This window comes from Phacochoerus africanus, chromosome 10 (assembly GCF_016906955.1).
Source record: "Phacochoerus africanus isolate WHEZ1 chromosome 10, ROS_Pafr_v1, whole genome shotgun sequence".
Taxonomy (NCBI): Eukaryota; Metazoa; Chordata; class Mammalia; order Artiodactyla; family Suidae; genus Phacochoerus; species Phacochoerus africanus.
In genome coordinates this window covers 37,713,101-37,737,777 of record NC_062553.1, presented here as the reverse complement: position 1 = coordinate 37,737,777, position 24,677 = coordinate 37,713,101, and the positions used below count along the sequence as shown (strand labels likewise).

At 40.5% G+C, this 24,677-nt stretch overlaps 1 protein-coding gene across 2 annotated transcripts in view; it reads left to right on the top strand.

Annotated features, from left to right (window-relative positions):
- The window catches only part of LOC125137857 (atrial natriuretic peptide-converting enzyme-like), a 117,195-nt gene that overhangs the window by 24,682 nt on the left and 67,836 nt on the right, over positions 1–24,677 (top strand). For both annotated transcript variants that reach the window (XM_047798962.1, XM_047798963.1), the window contains exon 2: positions 9,714–9,858. In XM_047798962.1, coding sequence (XP_047654918.1) covers positions 9,714–9,858 — 145 coding nt within the window. The remainder of the gene's footprint in view (positions 1–9,713; positions 9,859–24,677) is intronic.

Sequence of the window (24,677 nt, the reverse complement as noted above, 5' to 3'; positions counted from 1 at the left end):
TTATTTATTCTACTTTGTCTGGATGAGGAGTAGTTACCTGCTGTTTCTTTCCAAGGTCATCTCTAGTAACTATCACAGAAATCTGACCCTCCCACCTACCTCTGAAGAAATGGGATTTACCTTAAAATACTCTCCTTGCCTTTGAAAGCATCTCCTCACTTGAACAAAAGTTGTAACTTTTCCTCCAGGGAACAATTGAAATTTCCACCTACAGGACTCTTAAAACTTTCTCAACCTGAAACATTGTTATTACCATTCTTTTTCTTTTGTTTTGACTTGTCACCTTCATGTTATTGTTGGAATATTTGTGGTTGGAGCAAGATATTTTTTATCCCTTATTTGCAGCTATGAAGGTATGGTTGGGACAGGGCGATGGTTTTGTATGATTTTTGGTGGTGGATACAATATTGCAGAATTGCTTCTGAAGCATTTTAGTCTTCTTTCTCATGCCTTAAACTTTGACTAAACAATGCTATGCTCAAAACAGAAACAACAAAATTGATGTGCTGCTGGGATATTGAATTATTATTACCTGGTCTTCTTGACGAGAGAAGTATTTTGTCAGTATTTAGTCTCCATATTGAACAAGCATTCTAGATGTGTGAATAGGAAACTTAGGGGAGGACAATCTGCTGCTTGTTGTTATTATGTTAATTTTCAAAGGAGAAAATGTGGACAGGATTGGCTTACAGAACCTATGTTCTGGTGTGAATTGAGTAATTTTCATTTTGAAAGAGTACATGAGTTTTTTGAACTTTGTACACTTCAATTAAGTGCCAGAAAATGGGATGAAAAGACTTAACTGAAAACCAGATGCTTGTTCTCCATACCTCTTGGGACATTAAAAACAAACATCACAACAAAGGACATTTGGGTTTGGCATCATTCGCTGATGGATGATTTTGGAGGCATTTTGCTTATTGGTAGAGTGGGAGCTGGTATGATTGAGAACTAACAGATGCCTGGTTTAAGAAGTAGCTAAATCGCTGATCTCTTATTCAATAAGGCTACTTTTAATTCATGGAAGGAGTGCATTCACAGTTTATTGAGAACAGAAAGGAAAAAAAATCTAGCAGATGTTCTTTTTAACCAAGGGGATAACATTGGTGCATGTTTACTCAGTGGACAGAGAGTGGAGGTAGGTTGGAGAAACTCCATCTCTCATACTGAAAAAGCAATTCAGAACATACTGTGAAGGTGATGGTTGTGTGCAGGACAGTGTTCCAAGCTGATTATTTATCAGCAAGTGGAGCCTTAGTGTCTGCCTTTTTTTTGGACCATGAGTCTATTAATATGTGACAGCGTAATATCCCCAAAGAGTTTAGAGGACGTCTCTGGGTCCTGTTCAGGCTACACCAGCTGGAATGAGCTTGTCCTCATTGCAGGCTGTTCTCTGCTCCACTGAAACAGCAAAATGCAAAGACATTTGCAGTTCACCATCACCTAAGGCACTAGGAGCTAAAGAAGTCTCCAACCAATACGTTGTGTTGATTTTGGATGAATCTTTCTGAATCGTTTTTTAACATTGTAAGCAAATCTTTGTAGGAGGACTGATGGTCACTGAATTCTGCCATAATTTTGCATAAGTCGTACCCATTAAAATGGGCACTCTCATTTTGCTTTAAGAATATTTTCATATTTTGACTCCATAAACTTCCAAGCAATGAATAGAGTTTTACTAAATCCACCAGATTGACATATGGATTAAGACAACCTCTGGGTTGTAATATTTGTGTACCTGAAATTCACAGACTGTGTTACCCAACCATCCTGTGTTAACTAAGTCTACATAATTTCATAATTGTGTTTAAGAATATAATCATTTTTATATTTCAGAAAATCCCTACTTTGGTATCACATTACAAAAGTAGAGTTAACCTTCACATTTCAAAATATTCTGTTGATCAGAAACAGTGTATATGCAACTTCAAGTTGGTCTAATCTTTGGTTGTAATGTAGACAAATCCTATTTGAAATAAAAATGTCAACATAGCTGAAGTTCCTTTGTGTTCCCCTGGATTAAAGATCTAGTGTCGTCACTGAAATGGCTCAGCTCGTTGCTGGGTGTGGGTTCTATCCCTGGCCTGGGAACTCCCACATGCTACCAGTGAGGCCAAAAAACAAAATGAAACAAAACATATCTGTGTGTCTGATACAGTACCTTAAAAGTAGTAAGTCGATGTTAATCTCTTTGTAGATTTTATCATTAGTGAATATTATAACTTTCAGAGCTCTTTATTGTAGACCCAAATGGCATACTTTGGAATGGTCAAGGAATAGGGTTTTGGGTTTTTGTTGTTGCTGTTGTTGTTAATTAGATTTTCAATGTATTAAATGTAAACTTGGGAGTTCCCGTCATGGCGCAGTGGTTAACAAATCTGACTAGGAACTATGAGGTTGCGGGTTCGGTCCCTTCCCTTGCTTAGTGGGTTAATGATCCGGCGTTGCCATGAGCTGTGGTGTAGGTTGCAGATGCGGCTCGGATCCTGCGTTGCTGTGGCTCTGGCGTAGGCCGGTGGCTACAGCTCCAATTCGACCCCTAGCCTGGGAACCTCCATATGCCACAGGAGCGGCCCAAGAAATACCAAAAAGACAATAAATAAATAAATAAATAAATAAATAAATAAATAAATAAATGTAAACTTGAACCTCCTTTATACTTCAGTCTTTACTAATGAAAATGACTTTTCTTACACTCATAGTATACTAAGCAGAATGAAATCCACATTTTTTTTTTTTAATGTGTGTGTATATGTCTTTTGTCTTTTCAGGGCCGCACCTGTGGTACATGGAGACTCCCAGGCTAGGGGTCCAATCGGAGCTACAACTGCCAGCCTACACCACAGCCACAGCAATGCCAGATCCAAGCTGCATCTGTGACCTGTGCCACAGCTCATGGAATCTTTAACCCACTGAGTAAGGCCATGGATCGAACCTGAGACCTCATGGTTCCTAGTCAGATTTGTTTCTGCTAAGGCGCAATGAGAACTCCAAAATCCACATCTTAACTGATGATCAGGGCCAATACTTGCATGTCATTCTCAGGATAAAACATTTGAAGCTATGGAAGTTATAGAAGATTCTGTGTTTTCTTTAATTCCGTGTCATTCTTGGGCAGTGTTTTATAAATTTAATTCTTCATCATCTGCATATTTCCTTATCATTTCCATTTCTCCAAAAGACAGAGAACAGGAAACTTTTCTAATTAAAGATTCTAGGGGAGTTCCCATGTGGCTCACTGGTAACGAACCCAGCTAGTATCCATGAGGATGTGGGTTCAACAATCCCAGGTGTTGCTCAGTGGGTTAAGGATCTGGTGTTGCTGTGAGCTGTGGTGCAGGTCGCAGATGAGGATCAGATCTGGCATTGCTGTGGCTGTGCCGTAGGCCAGCAGCTGTAGCTCCAATTTGACCCTTAGCCTGGGAACTTCCATATGCCACAAGTTCAGCCCTAAAAAAAAAGATTCCATATAATTATGGCTTTATTAGGTAATTAGGTGAAGGCTTTTAAGATAGTCTTGAAATATGAGCTCTAGCAAGAAAAGAACTCTCACACACAGGGCATTTCTAAAACATCACTCTTATTGTCCAGCTGCAGTGAGGCGGTCCCCCTGCACTAGATCATGCCTGACCTGGGAGGAGGGGCAGAAATGTGAAGACTTAGGACAAAGTCTACTTCTTACCTCTCAGTGGCAGCTTTACTGAGAAGTGGATGGTTTGAAACTCTTACGATGAGGCTACGAGATCTGGTCCTTTATAGGTTGGAGGGTATCCCGTCAGTCCTGTATGACTCCGTGGGGGAAAGCATAGTATGTTAGTGTGTCTTTGAAGGGATAGAGCTGCAGAGTAGATGGTGTGTTCCAGGGAGCTATGGTCTAGAATTCAAGTCAAATTAAAAATCCTGAGATCTCTAATCACTGACTGGGTTTCAGAAAAAGGAATTGCATTAGAGTCTATGTTTTTTGTTGATGAGCTGGAATTATTTTAATTAAATTACTCACAAGAGTCTCAAATTCCCCATCTGTAAATGGGTATGGTAATTGCATCCACTCAATAGAACTGTTTTGAGCAGATTCATGTACAGCACATTCAGAGTGGCATCTGGCTCACAGGAAATGCTTAATGGGTTTCTGGCTGTGTTGTTCTTATTAATATTATTATTAGGACTGTAACAGCTATTCACACAAGGAAAAGCATTCAATTCCTTGTGTTTCTAAGACTCTTCTAAATATGTCCTCCCATTGTCTGAAGAGTTTATTGGTTCATTGTTTTATGGAGTGATTACAATAAGCCAGGCCCTTTTCAAAATACTGGGGCTACAATGGAAAGCAAAACCCAACATGGTCCCTGACCTCATGGAGCCTACAGTCTAGCAGCAATAACTAACATAATCTAAGAACCTCATGAGTACATGTAAATCATAACTGGGATAAAGGGCAGAAGGACTGGAACTAGTCATAGGTCATGTTCCAGCAGGATGGGGCTTGGAGGGAGGCCCATCCAGGCAGAGAGTGCTTATGGGGCACTGGGAAGAGGCAGGTGACCAGAGTGGAGAGAGGGGGTAAGCATTAGTGGTGTACAATGAGCCTGATTTAGGTGGGGCAGACCTAGACGGCCTCCAGGTCCCACCGCTCAAAGTGTGGTCCTCACACCACCAGCATCAGCATCAGCTGGGAGCTGGTAAGAAGTGCAGAATCTCAAGCCCCATCCCAGTCCCCACATGATCCACATACACATCAAAGTCTGAGAAGCACTGTCTTCTTCACCATGTTAAGGACGTCAGTCTTTCTCTTTAAAGTCTCAGGAGGGTTTTAAGCAGAGAGGTGACACATCCAAATGAGCATTTGGAAAAGACCACTTGGGCTGTGGTTTGGGATTTAGAAGGGGACCGTGAGGAGGTTGCTGATGGAGATTGCTGATGTAGGTAGAGAATGTGGGGTCTCTGAAGGGATGGCAAAGATGATTGCCTGTGTTTCGACCAAGCTTCCTCTTTGTTGTTTGCTTCCTATTAATCCCTGTTTGAAAACATTTTGGCTGTCACTCTCTATATAGTGATTTGTAATTGAAAATTTCTAATTTGTAATTTACAAAGTTGTCAGTTTGAATTTATCCTGATTGACCACATATGAAAGGCATCGAGCGTCTGATTAGCAGATCATCCACTGTGACGGCAATGAGTTGCTGTTAATTTTGGCCAAAAGTAAACAAATTTTGATGGTTATACTACTCAGTATGAAAAGCCTAGATGTCTGTATGTATTTAAAGATAAGTTTTAATAGCTTCCCCCCCCTTCCCTCAAAAGCATGTATATCAAAAAATCTAAAACTTTGCTTGAGAAATTTTGCTGGCCTTTAATTGTGAGTCATTTATTTAACTGAGACAATATATACCTATTTTGATCCTACTATATTACAGGCACTGGTTAGTTGTCTAAGGGATAAAAAATAATTTCTGGGGATATGATATAACTATTTGTTGAATGAATTAAACATGAATCTTTACTTCCTGAGATTATAGTTTAGTAATCCTAGTATGTACACACATGACCGTGGTCCAAAGTAGAAAGTGATAAATGCCATAGTCTAGTTAGAATTGTTTTAGCTGCAAGTGATAGAAAGTTCTGAGCGATAGTGATTTAACAAGAACTAATTTATTCTTTTCCTGAAGGTAGTTTGAGGAGAATGGAGAAGAGACTTTAAATTAGCAATCACGTAGTCCTGTTGGGTAACTTTTTACAGCCACATTCAACAGTCTAAGTGTAGATATAGGGTGAAAAGATTGTTGGCTTCATCTGGTGTTGGCTTTTACATGATGGATGAGAAGAAAATCCAGAGGGGGTAAGAGGGTTTGGGGCATTAGCAAGAGTATCACTGAATAATGGTCAAAGAGTCTAAAGAAGATATGTAGGGAAATGAAGAAAGGAGAGAGTCGATAGACTGAAAGAAGACAGTAGGATCCATGGACAGGAGGTCCTGAAAGAGTCAAGAGAATGGCTGTCATGGAAGTAGTTGTATCGATAACCTGGGAGGCAGTAGAGTTAAGGATGTAGAAAAGAGGGATGAGAAGGCCTCTCAGTGGAAGCACAGACTCAAAAGATGTCCCAGTTAGTTAGATTATATCCATATGTGTTATATAAGCCAATAAAATCAGTGTCGTTCTTAAGGTACAAGAAGTGAGCTTTCACCAATAGGATTAAAATATGTGCAGGTCAGATGCATTGCTCCCTGTCTGCACCATGGAATGCTGTGTCTAAGTTGAGCTTACATATTCAAGTATGTGGAAGGTAGATTCTGGAAGAAGGTGCCTTCTGGAGTAAGGGTTGTTGGGTCCACTGAAACAAAGCTCGGGAAGTTTACTCATCTTGCATTATTCGCTCAACAGTAAAGTCTGAGAGTTGCATTTTACCCAGAAGAACCTCAAATAATAGTAATAATAATAATTAATAATAATAACCTCAAATGATAATGTAGCATTTACAGCCATGGTCCTAAGTGGCTGTGAGCCCAAGAAAAAAGTTATGTACTCGAGGAAAGTGCTGTGATTTCTTCTAAGTATTTCTTAGTTCTGAATTTCTTCTAAGGGTTTCTTCTTGTTCCCTTCAGCAAAGCAAGCGATTTCCTAGTCAATGCAGAAAACATTTGCTTTAATCATGAATATGGTTTCTGGAGGTCAAGTACTTGTTGATATACTTACATGAGATATTAAAATGAACCTCTAGGAGTTTCCCTACTGATTTTTTCTTGTAAATACTAAATTGGATATATTTATTTGGCCATAGGATTCTAGGGAGCATTGAGGCTACTGTAAAATTGCCACCCAGGAATCCCCGTTGTGGCTCAGTGGTCAACAGATCCGAATAGGAACCATGAGGGTGTGGGTTTGAGCCCTGGCCTTGCTCAGTAGGTTAAGGATCCGGCGTTGCCGTGAGCTGTGGTGTAGGTTGCAGATGTGGCTGGGATCCCGTGTTGCTATGGCTCCGATTCAACCCCTGGCCTGGGAACCTCCATATGCCACGGGAGTGGCCCAAGAAATGGCAAAAAAAGACCAAAAAAAAAAAAATTTCCACCCAAGACAATTATCCCTGTAATACTCCTGGGCCATCTTAACAAAGAAATCTTTTCCATTGTTGTAGAAGCCAAAGAAAGCTCATAACTCCTTACCTCTCTGGATGTATTTTGCCACTCTTTTAAACTATAACTGGGCTTTTCAGGGGTGCTTTTCTTAGAATCATATCTAGTTCAAGTGCTAGTTCTCTGCAATGTGCTACCTGGTCCTCCAGTAAGAAATTGTATCCCTGTCTTTCAAATTCCCATAAGTCTCATGGTGCTTATCATTTGCTACCTTGAAATGTAGTTATATTATTTATGTGCATATCTTATCTCTCCCATAAGACTGAGTTTTGACAGGACACTTGGTTTTAAATCATTATTATATCCTCAGCATGCTTATTATAATTAGTAGGTGTTCAATAATTACTGTTGAATAAACAAAGTAAATATGTCAGTTCCTCTGCTGTCTTTGCTGAGCCACAGCCCCACACTGGTCTTTCACAGGTAAATGTTCTCTCTAAGATTCTGAGGGCACCGCCCACCCAATGCTGGATTTATAATCAATGTGCTATAGCGAGCGGTCTTATATTGTGTCATTGTGTTAGTTCACATTGGGTGAAATCTGAAACTAGCCCCCATATACAGAGGGCAAGGAGAGACTGAAGAAAGAGGCTGATCACTTCAGATTGCTAGGTGATGCTTTTAACAAGGAAGGGAACTTACATGCCAGTTTTGTCTTGGGTGGCTGCAAGGTGATTAGATCTCCATGCCTGCCAGAACCTTAAGAGTTTATATAGAAGCCTTAATGGGATTCAGTCATGCATACCAGATGGTCTCAACAGCCCATTACTTTCTCAAGTCTTCATCCTTGAAAATGGCTTTGGCTGTGGGAATGGTGGGCGGGCGTAACTTTTATCACAAGGGCTGAAGAGGGGGGTGAGGTGCCTCTGATTGCCCAAGTCCAACTTGCAGGTCCATTGGTGGGTCCTGTCCTTTCCATGACCTCCTCCAACATGATGCCACTTCATCTTGCAGGGAAAAATTATAAATTAACTCTGAATGATGGTGCAACCGTTGGAGGTGCAGAGGAAATGGGTCAGTAAGGACATTAGTCTAGGAAATCAAGCCATTCTCAAGCTAACAGCGTACATTCTTTCAAGTAATGTCTCTCAGAGAGAATTTTTGATGTTATCGCATCACAGCACATAGTGATGTGATGACATATATAGTGAAACGGCTTGCAGGGTGTGTTAGTGAACAAGAATTGATTTCGATGTAGGGGGAATGACGCAGAAATGGAGAATCATATATGCCTTGTGGTTCAGTAAACCCATCAAAGTTGACTTTTTATCCATGAGAATTTATCAGGCACTGGTTATGTACCAGAAAGGATCCAGTACAGGACCATCTGTTAGAACCACTTCTAGATTATGATAAGGGTCTTTCTCAAAGGTCATTCATTATTTAAAATTAGATATTTCTTATAGGAGATGAGCCCACCAAACCTGGTAATGAATGGCATGGGGGGTTGATGGAGAAGTGAGGAGGCTCCAGGTTATTGGAGTTTTTTTTTTTTAGCACAAATATGGAAGTCAGGAGGAGAACTAGCTTGAACGTAGGGACAGAGAGGGAGATTCATTTGGTTTTGGACATGCTGAGAAGAGATGCTGCTAAGCACTAGGCATCGGGAGTATATGATCTAACTCGAAAGGGAGTTCTGGCCTCAAGAGAGATGCAGGAAGCAGGTACACCAAGGTTATAGTTCAAGTTCGGAAACTGTCAGAGAAGGAAATGCAAGGAGACTCCAAGAGAGAATCCAAGAGAGAAACCATGAGACACCTCTTCATTAATGGGATCATAAGAGTTGCTCAGAGTGACTCAAATCACTCTTAATTCCATCTCTTGTGGAAAAGTTACTGCCTTAAGCCATTTGCAATAAATCATTTCGGGCAAGATCTTGAACTGAGCAAAACTTAAAGTATTTGAAGATAAGACCTGTATCTTATTGAACCATCTCTGTTGCTCCTTATCTTTCTCACAAATAAATGGGCTGCAGGGGTGGTGTGACAGCGGAAGACATCCTTAGAGATTGTCAGTGGCTAACAGAATAGGCTCTTTTTCATCGTTCAACTTGCCACTAAATACATCGTCAGTAATCTTCCATCCTGAGTTATTAATCGTTAAAAATGTATTCCGATTTATGCAGATTTGCATTAGGGCTAATGAGACAAACACGAATGAAGTCTGGATAATGTTCTGTCTACAGCTACTCACCAATATTTTAATGTTGTATTAGGCAATCTTTGCTTAGAACCCTAGGCCAAGGTGAGTTCTTGCTGTGGAAATTCATAGCCCTTTGGAATAATACCAAGTGGCAAATATGCTTAAAAAAATCCAGATGGTGTATCATTATAAATTTGTATACTCCTGAAAAACATTTTGGAAATAGATGTTTTGCTCTGCCCTGAATGTGGTTTGTACATTTATGCATTCGTTTATTAGTGTGATTTGGTGACTAAGCTCATTTCATGCCCTAAAATACACAAAGTAAAATCTCTTAGGAATGCTGCTGCTCTAAATGGACAGCTGTATCTAAAATGTCATACCGTGTAGTGAGTTGCTTTGTAATATTAAAACCATGTTTCATTTTCCTCTTCTACTTCAGGTCTTGGGAGCTGATGCCAGTAACATGGGTGATGGCTGCTCTCAGAAGCTGGCGACTGTTAATATTCTGCGTTTCCTATTGCTGGTCCTGATTCCGTGTATCTGTGCCCTCATTGTCCTGCTGGTGATCCTGCTCTCCTTTGTTGGTGAGTGTTGCCATTATTAAGGAAAAAAATGAAGTTAAAATTAGCATGGTTTTTTTTTCCATTATTATTTATTTTATTTTATTTTATTTTTTCCGTTGTACAGCATGGGGATCAAGTTACACATACATGTATACATACTTTTTCTTCCCATTGTTGTGTTGCAATGTAAGTATCTAGACATAGTTCTCAGTGCTACACAGCAGGATCTCATTGTAAATCCATTTCAAGAGTAATAGTTTGCATCCATTAACCCCAAGCTCCTGATCCCTCCCCCTCCCTCCCTCTCCCCTGGGCAGCCACAAAATTAGCAGGGTTTTTAAGAGTGATTTCTGCTGCCGTGGGTGGTGGCTTATCATTAGAGGATCTTTCCAAGTGGGGAGAAATTTGATCATAGTTGTGTTGCCGAAAAGACAGCAGACCTGGATACACTACAGGGGGCAGAAAGAAATGAAGGCAAGGATACCAGTTTGGGGACTGGGTATGGTCTAAGAAAAAGATGCTGAGGGCTTGAATGAAGGCTTTTGGTGCATCAAATCAGCAGAAATCAAGACTGATTGGATTTTGGCGAGGGAGAAGGAAGAGTCAAGGTTGACCTTAGATTTCTGATTTGGGCAACCAGGCTGATTTTGGTGGCATCTGTTAATGTGGGAAGTAAAGGTGGAGGAGTGGGAGGCAGGTAGATGGAGGGGGTACAGGCTAGAAATTCAGTTTGAATACATCAAATTGGAGATACCCGTGGGACAACCAGTTACAGTGGAACTGTAGTTTAAGTGCATTTATACTGAGCAAATTCAACAGTGCAGTCTGGGCCAAGAAAAGGAGGAATAGGAGAACTCCAACACCTTAGCTTCCTGAGGGAATTTCAAGGGCAATTGTGAGTCTATTTTTTTTTCTTTTTGATTTTTGATTTTTTTATTTATTTTTTTGATTTTTGACTTCTGTGCTGACTTGAGAATTTAACTCCCACCCCACTGTTACTGGTCTGAAGCTAGAACTATGCTGGAGGGGAGCTGGAGGGGAGCTGAGAAGGCTGCAATTATGAAGGAGAAACTCAGAGGTAGCAACAAGAGTAGGTGAACTATGAGGAGAGAGTATACTGATGAAAAGTGAAGGGCAAAGCCCTGGGAGATGCAGGTTTTAGGGGAAACAAAGAGAAAGGAGCGAGAGATACCGGAAGAATGATCAGAGGAGAAGGAAGGGAACCTGGAAATGCCGAGTCTCACAGAAGCCCAGGGCACAAAGACATGTCAGAGGTCACAGGGTGACAAGTAAGAAGAGCACAGACAGATGGTGCCTCAGCCCAGGAAGACTGTTCGTTGTCTATTGGGGTTTTAATTGCTCTGCCCCATGTGGGTACCAGCTGTGGTCCACTCTCAGGCTAAAGGCAGGACGAACCCTGAAACTCATCTCTGCCCCTCTCTTCTTCTAAGACTCCCCTCCCCCCATACTTGTCCTGCTTTTGTTTCCTTTCCAGGGCCTCCCAGTGGTTGCTGTCTTGTGTTTTGTCCAGAGATTATAGTTGTTATGTCTGGAAGGGTCTGTAGGTAGAAGCTCCCGCAGTCATACCCCTGTCATTTTTAACAATCTCATTCTCAGAATATTGTGTGGAATGGCTCACATAGTGAAGGATTAGTTCCTTTCATTCTCAGGATGGAATGCTAATATAAATTTTAAACACACTTTTAAGTGCCTCTGAGCTTGGAGGCCACTGAGCGAAGGCTTTTAAAACAGTGCTTTACTTGGATTTATTGGTTTGTCAATTTATGTATTACATTTAAACTTTTTTTTTTTTTTTTTTTTAATGGCCACACCGAGGCATATGGAAGTTCTTCCCAGGCCAGAAATTGAATCTAAGCCATAGTTGCGGCAATGCCAGCTCCTTTAACACCCTGTGCCTGCCAGGCTGGGGATGGAACCTGCACCTTTGCAGTGACCCCAGCTGCTGTTGGATTCTTAACCCACTGTACCACAGTGGGAATGCCACATTTAAACTTTCTTAATAGCTTTGTTGAGATATAATTTACATACAATTCACCCCTTTAAAGGGTGTGATTCAGTAATTTTATTTATTTATTCTATTTACTTATTTAATTTTAAATACTTAATGAATTTTATTACATTTATAGGTGTACAACAATCATCACAACCAAATTTTACAGTATTCCATCCCAAACCCTCACTGCATCCCCCCACCCCCAACCTGTCTCATTTGGAAACCATATGTTTTTCAAAGTCTGTGAGTCAGTATCTGTTCTACAAAGAAGTTCATTGTGTCCTTTTTTCAGATTCCACGTCAGTGATAGCATTTGATGTTGGTGTCTCATTGTTTGACTGACTTCACTTAGCATGATAATTTCTAGGTCCATCCATGTTGCTAAAAATGCCAGCATTTTGTTCATTTTAATGGCTGAGTAATATTCCATTGTGTATATGTACCACATCTTCTGATCCACTCTTCTATCAATGAACATTTAGAGTGTTTCCATGTCTTGGCTATTGCAAATAGAGCTGCAATGAACATTGGAGTACTTGTGTCTTTTTGAGTCGTGGTTTTCTCTGGATAGATGCCCAGGGGTGGGATTGCTAGATTAAATGGTAGTTCTATGTTTAGTTTTCTGAGGAATCTCCATACTGTTTTCCACAGTGGTTGCAGCAGTTTACATTTCCACCAACAGTGTAATAAGGTTCCTTTTTCTCCACACCCTCTCCAGCACTTATTGTTTGTAGACTTTTTGATGATGGTCATTCTGGCTGGTGTAAGGTGGTACCTCCTAGGGGTTTTGATTTGCATTTCTCTAATAATAAGTGATGTTGAACATCTTTTCATGTGTTTTTTTGGCCATCTATATGTCTTCTTTGGAGAACTGTCTGTTTAGATCTTCTGCCCATTTTTTGATGAGGTTGTTTGTTTTTTTGGTATTGAGTGGTAGGAGGTGTTTATAAATTTTGGAGATTAACCCCTTGTCAGTGGATTCATTTGCAAAGATTTTCTCCCATTCTGTGAGTTGTCTTTTTGTTTCGTTTAGGGTTTCCTTTGCTGTGCAGAAACGTTGAAGTTAATTAAGTCCCACTTGTTTATTTTTGTTTTTACTGTCATGACTCTAAGAGGTGGATCTGAGAAGTTGTTGCTGTTGTTTATGTCGGAGAGTGTTTGGCCTATGTTTTCCTCTAAGAGTTTGATAGTCTTATATCTAGGTCTTTAATCCATTTGGAGTTTATTTTTGTGTATGGTGTTAGAGGGTGTTCTAATTTCATTCTTTTACTTGTGGCTGTTGAGTTTTCCCAGCACGACTCACTTATTGAGCAGGCTGTCTTTTTTCCATTGTATATTCTTGCCCCCTTTGTCAAAGATTAGTTGGCTGTGGGTGTGTGGGTTGAATTCTGGGCTTTCTGTCCTGTTCCACTGATCTGTATTTCTGTCTTTGTGCCAGTACCGTATGGTTTTGATGATTGTTGCTTTGTAGTATAGCCTGAAGTCTGGGAGCCTGATTCCTCCAGCTCCATTTTTCTTTTTCAGGATGTCTTTGGCTATTCTGGGTCTTTTGTGCTTCCAAACAAACTTTAAAATATTTTGTTTGAGTTCTGTGAAAAATGTCCTTGGTAATTTGATAGGGATTGTAAAGGATGTGATTCAGTAATTTTAAATATATTCACGGGTAAGCGCAACCATCACTAGTCAATTTTGGAACATTTTCATTACCTCAACAAGAAACTCTATGCCCTTTTCATTGTCACCCTCCCATCTTGGTGTCTGTCCCCTACCCCAATCTTAAGTAAACACGAACCTACTTTCTGTCTCTATAGATTGCCCTATTTTGGAATATCATATGATAATATGTGGCTTTTGTGACAGGCTTCTTTCACTTCTTGTAATATTTTCAGGGTTCATTCATTGTATCAACACTTCATTCCTTATTACCAAATGATGGATCTACTGCATTTTAAAAAATCCATTTATCAATTGATGGACATTTCATTTGTTTTCATCTTTTGTCTGGTATCAATAATGTTACTCTGAATCTTCATGTACAAGTTTTTGTGTGGTCAGTATGTTTTCATTCCTCTTGGTCTGATATCTAGGGGTAGAATTTTTTTTGAAAATCACTTATATGAGATTAAGAAGTGTATTCATATGTAACCATTTCTAAGTGCTATTTTGGCTTATATGTAGGTAACCTTTGCAAAGTGGGGGTTTTCCAAACACTGCCTTGAAAAGCATTCTGTTTCTAGGTTCTGCACCAGATGCTTTGATAATAGATACATTAAGTAATATCCGCCCAAATAAACATTTCCCGTTTTATAACTGAGATGTTTGTTGTTGTAATGAGCAATACGGTCATATTCCACATTTGTTTTAAAAACCTCATTAAATTCTGCTTGCTTTAAAAATTTTTCTCTTCAGTTTGCGTTTATAATCCATGTTCTTTCAAGGTTTTGTAGTGATTTCTGGGTCTGTAACGGTTGCTAAGGGATGCTGAAATGCCACTTGTGGGCAGAGAACAGGAGCTCTAGCTTCAAAAAGCAAAGAGATAATAATAGTGAAAGGATTATTGATTAGGAAAAGATAATACAAGCCTTATGCTAACAAACACAGATGGACTATGGTCTCTAATTTTGTCTGTTTGGGCTTCTTGCCTGCATAAAGTCAAGATGGCAAAAAAGACTTCTGAAGATAATGGAGTTGTACTTTCTGAATAATTGTTTCAGCTGCAGACTATAGAAAAGAGCAATAGCAAATTGTTTTTCTCCTCAACCCCTTAAACTGCAGCTGGAGCTATAAAGGTTTAGTTTAGTTTAATGTGGACCCTAAAGATTCAGGTTATTATTTTTTTCTTCTTTTAGGGCCGCACCTGCAGCTTATGGGGATTCCTGAACTAGGGGTTGAATCAGAGCTGCAGTTGCCGGCCTGTACTACAGCTCCAGCAATGCCAGATTTGAGCCGCATCTGCAACCTACCCCACAGCTCATGGCAATGCTGGATACATAACCCACTGAGTGAGGCAGGGGATTGAACCTGTATCCTCATGGATACTAGTCGGGGTCTTAACCTGCTGAGCCACAGTGGGAATGCCAAAATTCAGGGTTTGAAAGAAATAGGAAAATTGAAGAATGAGAAAGGTGCAAATTTTTTTTTTTTTTTTTGGCTGTGACCACAACATGTGGAGGTTCCCGAACCAGGGATTGAACCTGTACCACAGCAATGATGCAAGCCCCAGCAGTGGCAATGGCCAGATCCTTAACCTTCTGTGCCACCGGGGAATTCCTATACCTAGGTTTTTCTTTCTTCAGTTACAGGCTAATACTAAAGGGCCATGTGACATAGAGGAAAGAATTTTCCACTCGACACTAGGAGGTGTAGGTTAAGGATCTTCCTTTTCCGTTTATGAGTTGTGTGACTTTATTTTTTTTTGTTGTTGTTGTCTTTTTGTCTTTTCTCAGGCTGCACCTGCAGCATATGGAGGTTCCCAGGCTAGGGGTCTAATTGGAGCTGCAGCTGCCAGCCTACACCACAGCCACAGCAATGCAGGATCTGAGCCTCATCTCCGACCTACATCATAGCTCATGGCAACACCGGATCCTTAACCCACTGAGTGAGGCCAGTGGATTTTTTAACCACTAAGCCACGACAGGAACGCCTATGAGTCTTGGGACTTTTGGTCAGAGGTTTTACCTTCTCTGTGAGATGAGGAATATAATTCATACTCATTTCACAGAATTGCTTTGGAAGTCAAATGAAATAATCAAATGAAATACCTGTGAAAGTGTTTTTATAGGTGACAGAATACATTGTGAGAGTAAAACATTGGATTTTGCTTATGAATATTATGAATGTTAAATAACTAGTTAATAAATAGTTCTGTTACACAGAAAATTTGATCCAAAATGTGCTTATCTCATTTTAACTCCATCCATAAGAACTAAAATCTGTGTACTATGACCGCTCATGAGAATAATCCCATAATCCACAACCACATAACCCTGCAACCAAGTCATTGCAATAGATGGTTTAATTACCAATAAAGTAGCTCGGAAGAAATGCAGTCGACTGACTGTTGGATTTGCAGTGTGATGCCAAGTTTCACATGACTTTTATGCTTCGGCTGCTTTCAGAGACTCATTCCTCTCTTGCAAGAACTAAACTGGCAGCCGGGTTGCACTGCCATCCCATAACTACCAGAGTCCACTTGTGCCATGGGCTGTTTTATCAGCACTTGGACTGATACCCGCCTTAAATTATATATAAATATATAAATAACATAGATCCATATTACATATGCAACTGTTAATGTGAAGTCATGTTGACATGTTGTGCAACATTGATCAGACATAAAACTGTGGATAAAATTTGATACAGGTCATTGTCTAACAAACATTGAGTGTTAAGTGCAAGGCAGTATCCTGTAGGCCTTGGGCACAGCCCTGAATCAAGCCTACTACCCTCATGGGCTTCCTAGTTCAGTAGGGAAGGGCACATAAATAATCACACAGTTGATTTTTTTAAATGATTTTTATTTTTCCGTTATAGTTGGTTTCAGTGTTCTATCAGTTTACTGTACAGCAAAGTGACCCAGTCACACATACATATGTACATTCTTTTTCTCACATTATCCTCCATCATGCTCCATCACAAGTGACTAGATATAGTTCCCAGTGTTATACAGCAGGATCTCATTGCTTATCCATTCCAAAGGCAATAGTTTGCATCTATTAACCCCAGACTCCCAGTCTGTCCCACTCCTTCTCCCTCCCCCTTGGCAACCACAAGTCTGTTCTCCAAGTCCATGACTTTCTTTTCTGATCATATGGTTGATTAATCACCATGGCATATGGAAGTTCCCAGGCTTCAGCTGCTGGCCTACACCACAGCCATAGCAACACCAAATCTGAGCCACATCCGTGACCTACACCACACTTCACAACAATGCCGGATACTCAACCCACTGGGTGAGAGGCCAGGGATTGAACCTTCGTCCTCATGGGTACTATTCAGGTTCGTTACCACTGAGCCACAGCAGGAACTCTGAGATGCACTTTAAACGTGACCTCACCGTGAGGGTATTGGAATAGGGGGTGGCGTGATTGATCTGGTTGGGGCTGTTAACAGGTGCCTTGGACACCTGTCTGGAGAACGGGTTGAAGTGGGTAGAGGATGTGGCAGAGAGAAGAAAAAATGGGAAGTTATTGCAAGAGTCCTACAATTTGGTGCTTTAGAATATGGTCTGCACTGACTTTTGTAAACTTTTTTTCATTTCGGTTTGATGTCACCAAAGTTATGGTCCCCCAAAATCTCATTAGAAAGCTCAGAACTTTTTCTTTCCCAGCTGTTGAAAACTTGGTTTCAGAGGCTCACGAACTTATTCACATCTAAAATAAATTTTCGTTTTTTAGCCTTAAGCTTATGAAGAATTGCCTCGGGTTACCTTCTTAGTTTTCCTGATTCTGTGAAAAGTCTATATGAGCCTATTAATTTTTTATTTTTGTCATGCAATGAGGAAGAAAGAAATCATAGAAGTGGAGTGTATAGGAAATACAGTAAATAGTCCATTTGTCTTGAATCCAAAATAAATATTCCTCTGCAAAAGTGACTTTCCTCTTGAAAAATGCTGGATGAGCTGGTGATCATTGAGCTTAAATGTACTTTTTCTCTTAGCCAATTTCTTAGCAGCTTGTGGCTTTTACAAGAATTTGGAATGATAAGGATCTTAACTTCTTAACTTAAAATGGTGTGTTCTGAATATCATTTTAAAATGGAAAACCTCCCAGATCCTTATTTCCTTACGCCAAAACCTTGAGATTTTCTATGATTTTTTTGTATGACCTGAGTCCACATTTCCTTTTTTTTTTTTTTTTTTTTTTTTGGCATATGGAGGTTCCCAGGCTAGGAGTCTAATCAGAGCTGTAGCCACTGGCCTACGCCAGAGTCACAGCAACTGGGGACCCGAGCCTCATCTTCGACTTACACCACAGCTCACGGCAACGCCGGATCCTTACCCACTGAAGCAAGGCCAGGGATGGAACCCGCAACCTCATGGTTCCTAGTCGGATTCGTTAACCACTGCGCCACGACGGGAACTCCTGAGTCCACATTTCTTATTTAAAACTCCAAATTCCTTTAATATCCCTGGTCTTCTGTGCAGACTCAACGACATGGAGTTCTCAAACTTGAGAGTATTTTTTCTTTAATTCCTCAGGTCTGAGTTTATACCTAATGGCGAAAGTCTTGGGAAGGGTGGTCTTGTAGGCAGAGGGTAGTCGTGGACCAGCCACAGCAGCATCTCTGAGGAGTTTGTGTGAAATGCAGAATCTAGAATCCCACCTCACCCCCACCTCCACTCCCAGACCTGCCGAATTTGCCTTCTAACGAGATCCCCAGGTGATTCCTGTGTTTCATCCAGTCCTTAACCCCCTGCAATCTGATCTTTGCCTCTTTCTCTTCTTTTCATTCTACTAAATCTGTTCTGACCGTAGCCACCAATGTCCTTCTAGTGAACGTGCCGCATTGGGAACATTGCAGCGCGTGTTTGAATAAGAGTTTTCGATAGAGACCCAGTGCTTTATCTCCGTTTACTTCTGTTCACAATGAGCATGTCCACTGTTGGTGCCAACAATGCTTCCTTCCATTTAGGTGTGGTGTCTAGAGATGATCTTGCTCAGTGTTGACTACACCTTTCTTCCCAAAATGTTCTGCTTTGCCTGGATATTATTCTTTCTGATTTTCCTTCTATTTCTGGCTGTTCTTTCTCCATCTCCTTAAGCTCATCTTCCTCTACCTATCCAGTAAAATGTTTGGGTGTCTGTGCTAAGTTCTGTCTCACTTTACACCCATACCTCTCTTGATGAGGTCACCAACTCCTGTAACTTCATCACTCATGCATTCAAAAAATATTGAGACCTACACTGGTGCCAAGCATTCCACAAGGAGCTTGAGAGGCAGGCATACCTTCCTGCCTTTGAGGAGGCAGATAAGAGAACAGATGGTTTCACTTGAGTTTGCTGTGATATAAGCAGAGTGTGCTCTGGAAACACAAAGATGTGCTTTTGTGGAGGACTCTGGGAAGGCTTTCGAGAGGAAATGTTTAGATTGCTTTAGATTTAGGCTGTTTCCCCTTGAATGTTTTAGAGGCATTTTATACTCAATATATTTATAATAATTCCAAAAGTAAGCAACTTCGATTTTTCATTCTCAATTATCTACTGTATCAGTCAGGGCAGGCTCTGCTATACTGTGTAACAAAAGTAATACTAATAACTAGTGGGGGTGGGGGGCTGGCCACACTCCTGACATATGGAAGTTCCGGGGCCAGAGATCGAATCCAAGCCACAGCTGTCATAGCCACAGCAACACTGGATCCTTAATCCCCTGTGCCACAGCAGGAACTTGTTTAAAAACAGCGAAGGTCAGTTTCTCCCTCATGCAAGATGGCAAGGGGGGAGAGTTCCCCTTGTGCCTCAGTGGTAACGGATCTGACTAGTATCCATGAAAACTAGGGTTTGATCCCTGGCCCTGCTCAGTGGGTTAAGGATCTGGCATTGCTGTGAGCTGGGGTGTAGGTCACAGACACAGCTTGGATCTGGCATTGCTGTGGCTGTGGCTAGCAGTTGCAGCTCCGATTCTACCCCTAGCCTGGGAACTTCGATATGCCATGGGTGTGGCCCTAAAAAGACAAAACAAACCAACAAAAGATGGCAAGGGGGGTTGTTTGTGCTTTTTTAGGTCATTCAGAGACTAAATTGATGGACCAGCCATTTTTTTTTCCAGTCTTTTTAAGGCCACATCCACGGCATATAGAAGTTTCCAGGCTATGGGTCAAGTTGCAGCTGTAGCCACCAGCCTATGCCACAGCCACACCATATCTGAGCCGCAGCTGCAACCTACACCACAGCTCATGGCAACAGCAGATCCTTAACCCACTGAGCGAGGCCAAAGATCGAACCTACATCCTCATGGATGCTAGTCAGATTCTTTTCCACTGAGCCACAATGGGAACTCCCAGCCATCATCTTGAACCCTTGTGGTTATTATGCCAGAGAAAAAGAAAAAGAGCACTGGAGGTTCTTTCTTTTCTTTTTTTTTTTTCTTTTTCATTTTTAGCCGTGCCATGGCGTATGGAAGTTCTGGGCCATGGATCAAACCTGAACCACCAAAGTGACAATGCCTAGTCCTTAACTGCTAGGCCACCAGGGAACTCCCTTGAGGTTCTTTTTAACAAATATATGATGCAATATCACTGATTATAATCACAACATTGTACATTCGATCCCCAGAACTTATTCATCTTATAACTAGACGTTTGTACCCTTTGACCAGCATCAAAGATGTCAAGAGACAGAGAATGAGGTCAGAAAATCTAACCCCAGTATGTACCCTAGTGGAATGGGAAAGAATTGGAAATATTTAATGACTAGCACTAACGAATACCACCCTATCTGGGTAATTATCTTCATTTACCCAGTAATTCACACCAGAAACCTTGAAGGGACCTCTGATTCTTTCTGTTATGCTCTCACAATTTTGCCTCTGAAAGCTCTCTCCCACATGTCTCCTTGGTCTTCACTGCTTTTGCCTTGGGTCAGGCCTTTCTCTTTTCCCACTTTGGACTATAGGGGTAGCATTCTAACTGTCTGCTAGACTTAGCCCCTTTTAAGCATCACCCTGTGGCCAGAGTGATCTTTCTAGCATTGCATCCCATTTAAGGCCAAGTCGTTATGCTGTCAATCACACTGGAGGGGACATCCTCCACCCCGTTTAAGACCCTTCCAAAATTCTCTGTCTCAGTAAGATCAGCTCCAAACCTTTAACAGGAATACCCTTCATAATCTGGTTTCCACTTTGTTTCATTGGCCAGTCCTCCAGGTACTAGCCATGTTTAATTACTTGCTACTCATCTTCTGCATATTTCCCCCCTTTATTCTATCTAGAAAGTTCTCCATGCCCTATCACCACAAATCCCACTTCCCCACAAATGCTTGGCTCAGACCTAGAAAATCCCTCATCATTGTTTAAAGATTCACTTCAAGGATCCTTCTCCCCCAAGAAACCTTTCCTGACTTCCTCAAAAGGAAGGACAGCTCCTTCTCTAATTTTTATCACCAGGCTGTCCTACCCATATCATTCTCAAAGCATTTGTAGCCTGGTCTGTATTTTTAGGCCACATGCCTTTCTCCCTCAACTAATCTATAAACATCTTGATGATAAGAACCCCTTACTAAATTATGTAATTGACTCTCTGTAGAGAGTAAATACATCGTTCCTGGCGCACAGATAATGCAAAGTTAGAGATACTGTTGTGGCTCCAGCAGTTAGGGAACCTGACTAATATCCATGAGGAGGTAGGTTTGATCCTTGGCCTTGCTCACTGGGGTGGGGATCTGGCGTTGCTGTGAGCTGTGGTGTAGGTCGCAGACTTGGCTTGGATCCAGCGTTGCTGTAACTGTGCTGTAGGCTGGAAGCTGTAGTTCCAGTTTGACCCCTAGCCTGGGAACTTCCACATGCTGCTGATGCAGCCCTAAAAAGACCAAAAAAAAAAAAAAAAAAAAGAGAGAGAGAGCGAGAAAACAGTAAAAAAGAAAATGCAAAGTTAAATGTGTTACCATGTGGCTAGAGATAGAAAGATGAAGAATTAATTTCAAACTCACATCATAGGAAAATAAAATCATTTACATGCATAGGATGGTTGATTTTTTTTAAACTTGTCCAAAGTGAGAAGCGGATGTGGATGTGTGTGGGTATGTGTGTATGTGTCACGTTCCAACTGAATTCTTGGGTTAAATAACTCTTACAAGCTTCACTTTCCTTCTCTCTGAAACTTGCTAAAGAAGAGTATCAGTTTCATAGGATCATTGGAAGGCTAACTCAGTAGATGCCCAGAATGAGGATCTGAGTAAGATGCCTGTGTTAGTTTCCTATGGAGCTATTACAACTTGGTAGCTAAAAACAACACAAATATAGGACCTTTGAGTTATGGAGGTCAGGAATCCAAATAGATCTCAGTGGGCTAAAATTGTGTTGGTAGTTCTGGATTTCTTCCAGAGACCCTAGGGGCAACTTGCTTTCTGACTTTTCCAGCTTCTAGATCCTTCCTGCATTTCTTGGCTTGTGGTCCCTTTCCATCTTCAAAATGAGTAGTGGCCCATTGAGTCTTTTATCATTCTGTGTAGCTCAGACACATCCAGGGACTATGGTGGGCTGACCTGAATAATCCAGGATAATTTCCCCGTCTCAGATTCCTAAATTTATATCTGCGGCATCCCTTTGCCATGTAAGGTATATAAAGTAACCCAATTCACAGGTTCTGATAATCGGGATGTGGATGTCTCTGGGGGAGGGGGTCATTATTTTGCCTACCGCATTATTTTGCTCAACCCACTCCTTCTAAGTGGTCAGTGATGCTTGGCCATTATTATTGGAATTACAGACTTGTTTCTTAAACATTGTTAAATAGAACTATTATGTCTAAAACACTTTAAAGCAGTATAACCTTGATACAATGTGGCCTTCTATTAGTAACTTAGCAGGAAAGAACCACAGTTCTTTCACTCCAAAAGTGGGTTAAGTGAGATTCCCTTTTGAAAACTTCCTTAGCGTTTTATTTTGCTGGGATGCACTAGAGTCAAAGGAAATTGGCATTTATTTGAAAGTACCTTAGCAGCCCTAAGGAAGACAATTTTACTTTCATTACTATTACTGTGTAGTTATGACTAACAGTTATTGAGGACTTACTCTGTGCCAGGCACCATTCCAAAGTTCCAGGGCTAGTAAGTAGGAGGGATGGGATTTAAACCCAGGTGGTCAGGCTGTAGAACCTGTACTTTTAACCACAACACTATAAAACTAGGAATGTGGGAAAGGACGGGGCATCACTAGAAGAACGAGCACTCTGCTTTTGGCTAATGACTTTCTGCGTTTTTATGGCTCATTGTGGTGTAGCTGGACAGTGTTTAGTCTTACTGAACTCTATTTTTTTTATGCTTTTTTTTTTTAAAATGCATTAATAGAGGGCCAACTGTGAGTTGAGAGTTGGTCAGTTTCCAGAGATGCTTGAAAAACAAATTGCCTAGTGAGTTCAGGCTTTTAAAGACAGGTCTTTTAAGTTTGTTGTCTCTGTTTGTCTTCCTCTCAAAAATATAGTGTATATATACACTATATATAGGGAGATTACAGCAGCTATCATTCATATACCATGTGTTATCTTTCTAATTCTGCCAACTCTGATATGTAGAGTTTAAGAGCAAGGAGGCTGCCTGTTTTTTTGTTTTTGTTTTTCCCCCACAAGGAAGTTGTTATCCAAGTCAGTGTTTCCTGAAAAAGTCAGTATTGAAAGAATATTTTAGATTAAACAGATACCATTAACACTGCTACCACTGTGGTTGGGTGAAAAAGACAAAGGACAGATTATTGATAAGACTAATCTTAACAAACAAAACGTGAAGAACAACCTTTGAAACATTTTGTATGATAACGAACTTCCTTTAAATGAATTACTCAAGGATATAACTGAGGAACTGGCATTTGCTCAAAGTGTGTTGAGCTGGATGCTGACTTGAGTGTGGTAAGTAAATGGACTTTATGGGCCTCATATAGTCATTACAGCCACATCAGAGAGCAACTAATGAAAAATGACTCAATTTTTCTGGATGAATGAAATACGTATTATACAGTAATGAAGTCTATCATGTACATTTATTTTGATCTAGGATGCCAGATCATTTTGAAAAGCAAAAACAATTGAATGAAGGCTTTCATTTCACCTGTTGCATTTCATATTTACTCATAATCATGCAGATGGTTCGGAGAATGTGTTACCTGTACCACATGGTGGTGATTTAGCTTTTACAGTCCACTGTTTTATTTGGAATCTTTTGGCAGATGAAACAGTTGACCCTAGTTAGCTAGAAAACAGCTGCTTTTCTATTTTGATTTGTTGTTAATGTTTTCCAAGTGTCAAGCACATGCAGTGAAATTTTTTCCAGAGACTGATATTAAACATTTTATTTATATTTCTTTTATTTTTAATGGTCCATGGACTGTTGGGAAAAGTGAGAGCCAATTAGAGCATTCACTGTAAATACTTTTTTGGGAAAAAAAATATCTCCCTTGGGTATTTCTATAATGGATCAATATGACATGCATTTATTTTAGTGGCATACTCACCTAGAGTGCTGTATTTTGGAAACAGTATATTTATTTTGACTGAGTTAAAAATACATGATCTCTTTGAACGTTTTCAAATTTTCTGCCTAGGAGTTCCTGTCATGGCTCAGTGGAAATGATCTGACTAGCATCGATGAGGATGCAGGTTTGATCCCTGGCCTTGATCAGTGGGTTAAGGATCCGGCGTTGCCAGGAGCTGTGGTGTAGGTTGCAGATGCAACTTGGATCTGGTGTTGCTGTGGCTGTGGTGTAGGCCAGCAGCTACAGCTCTGATTCAACCTCTAGCCTGGGAACCTCCATATGCTGAGGATGTGGCCCTTAAAAAAAAAAAAAAAAATTCTGCCTAAAGCCAAAGCTAAGTGATTTCTAATAATCTTGAGTTGGACTCTTTTATTTTGTCCATGAATAAACACCTTGAGAAAGTGGCCATGTGGTAATCTTACTTTAATGCCTATTTCTTATAATCATATTTTATTGCTTGTTTCTAGTCAAAGATGAAGATAATTTAGTTTCTTCTTTGCTGGAATTAAATTTGGGAGGTTTCTCTAAGTCCTTTTTAAAATTTATTTCTTATTTATTTATTTATTTTGCTTTTTAGGGTCTTATGTGTGGTATATAGAAGTTCCCAGGCTAGGGGTCGAATTGGAGCTACGGCTGCCAGCCTACA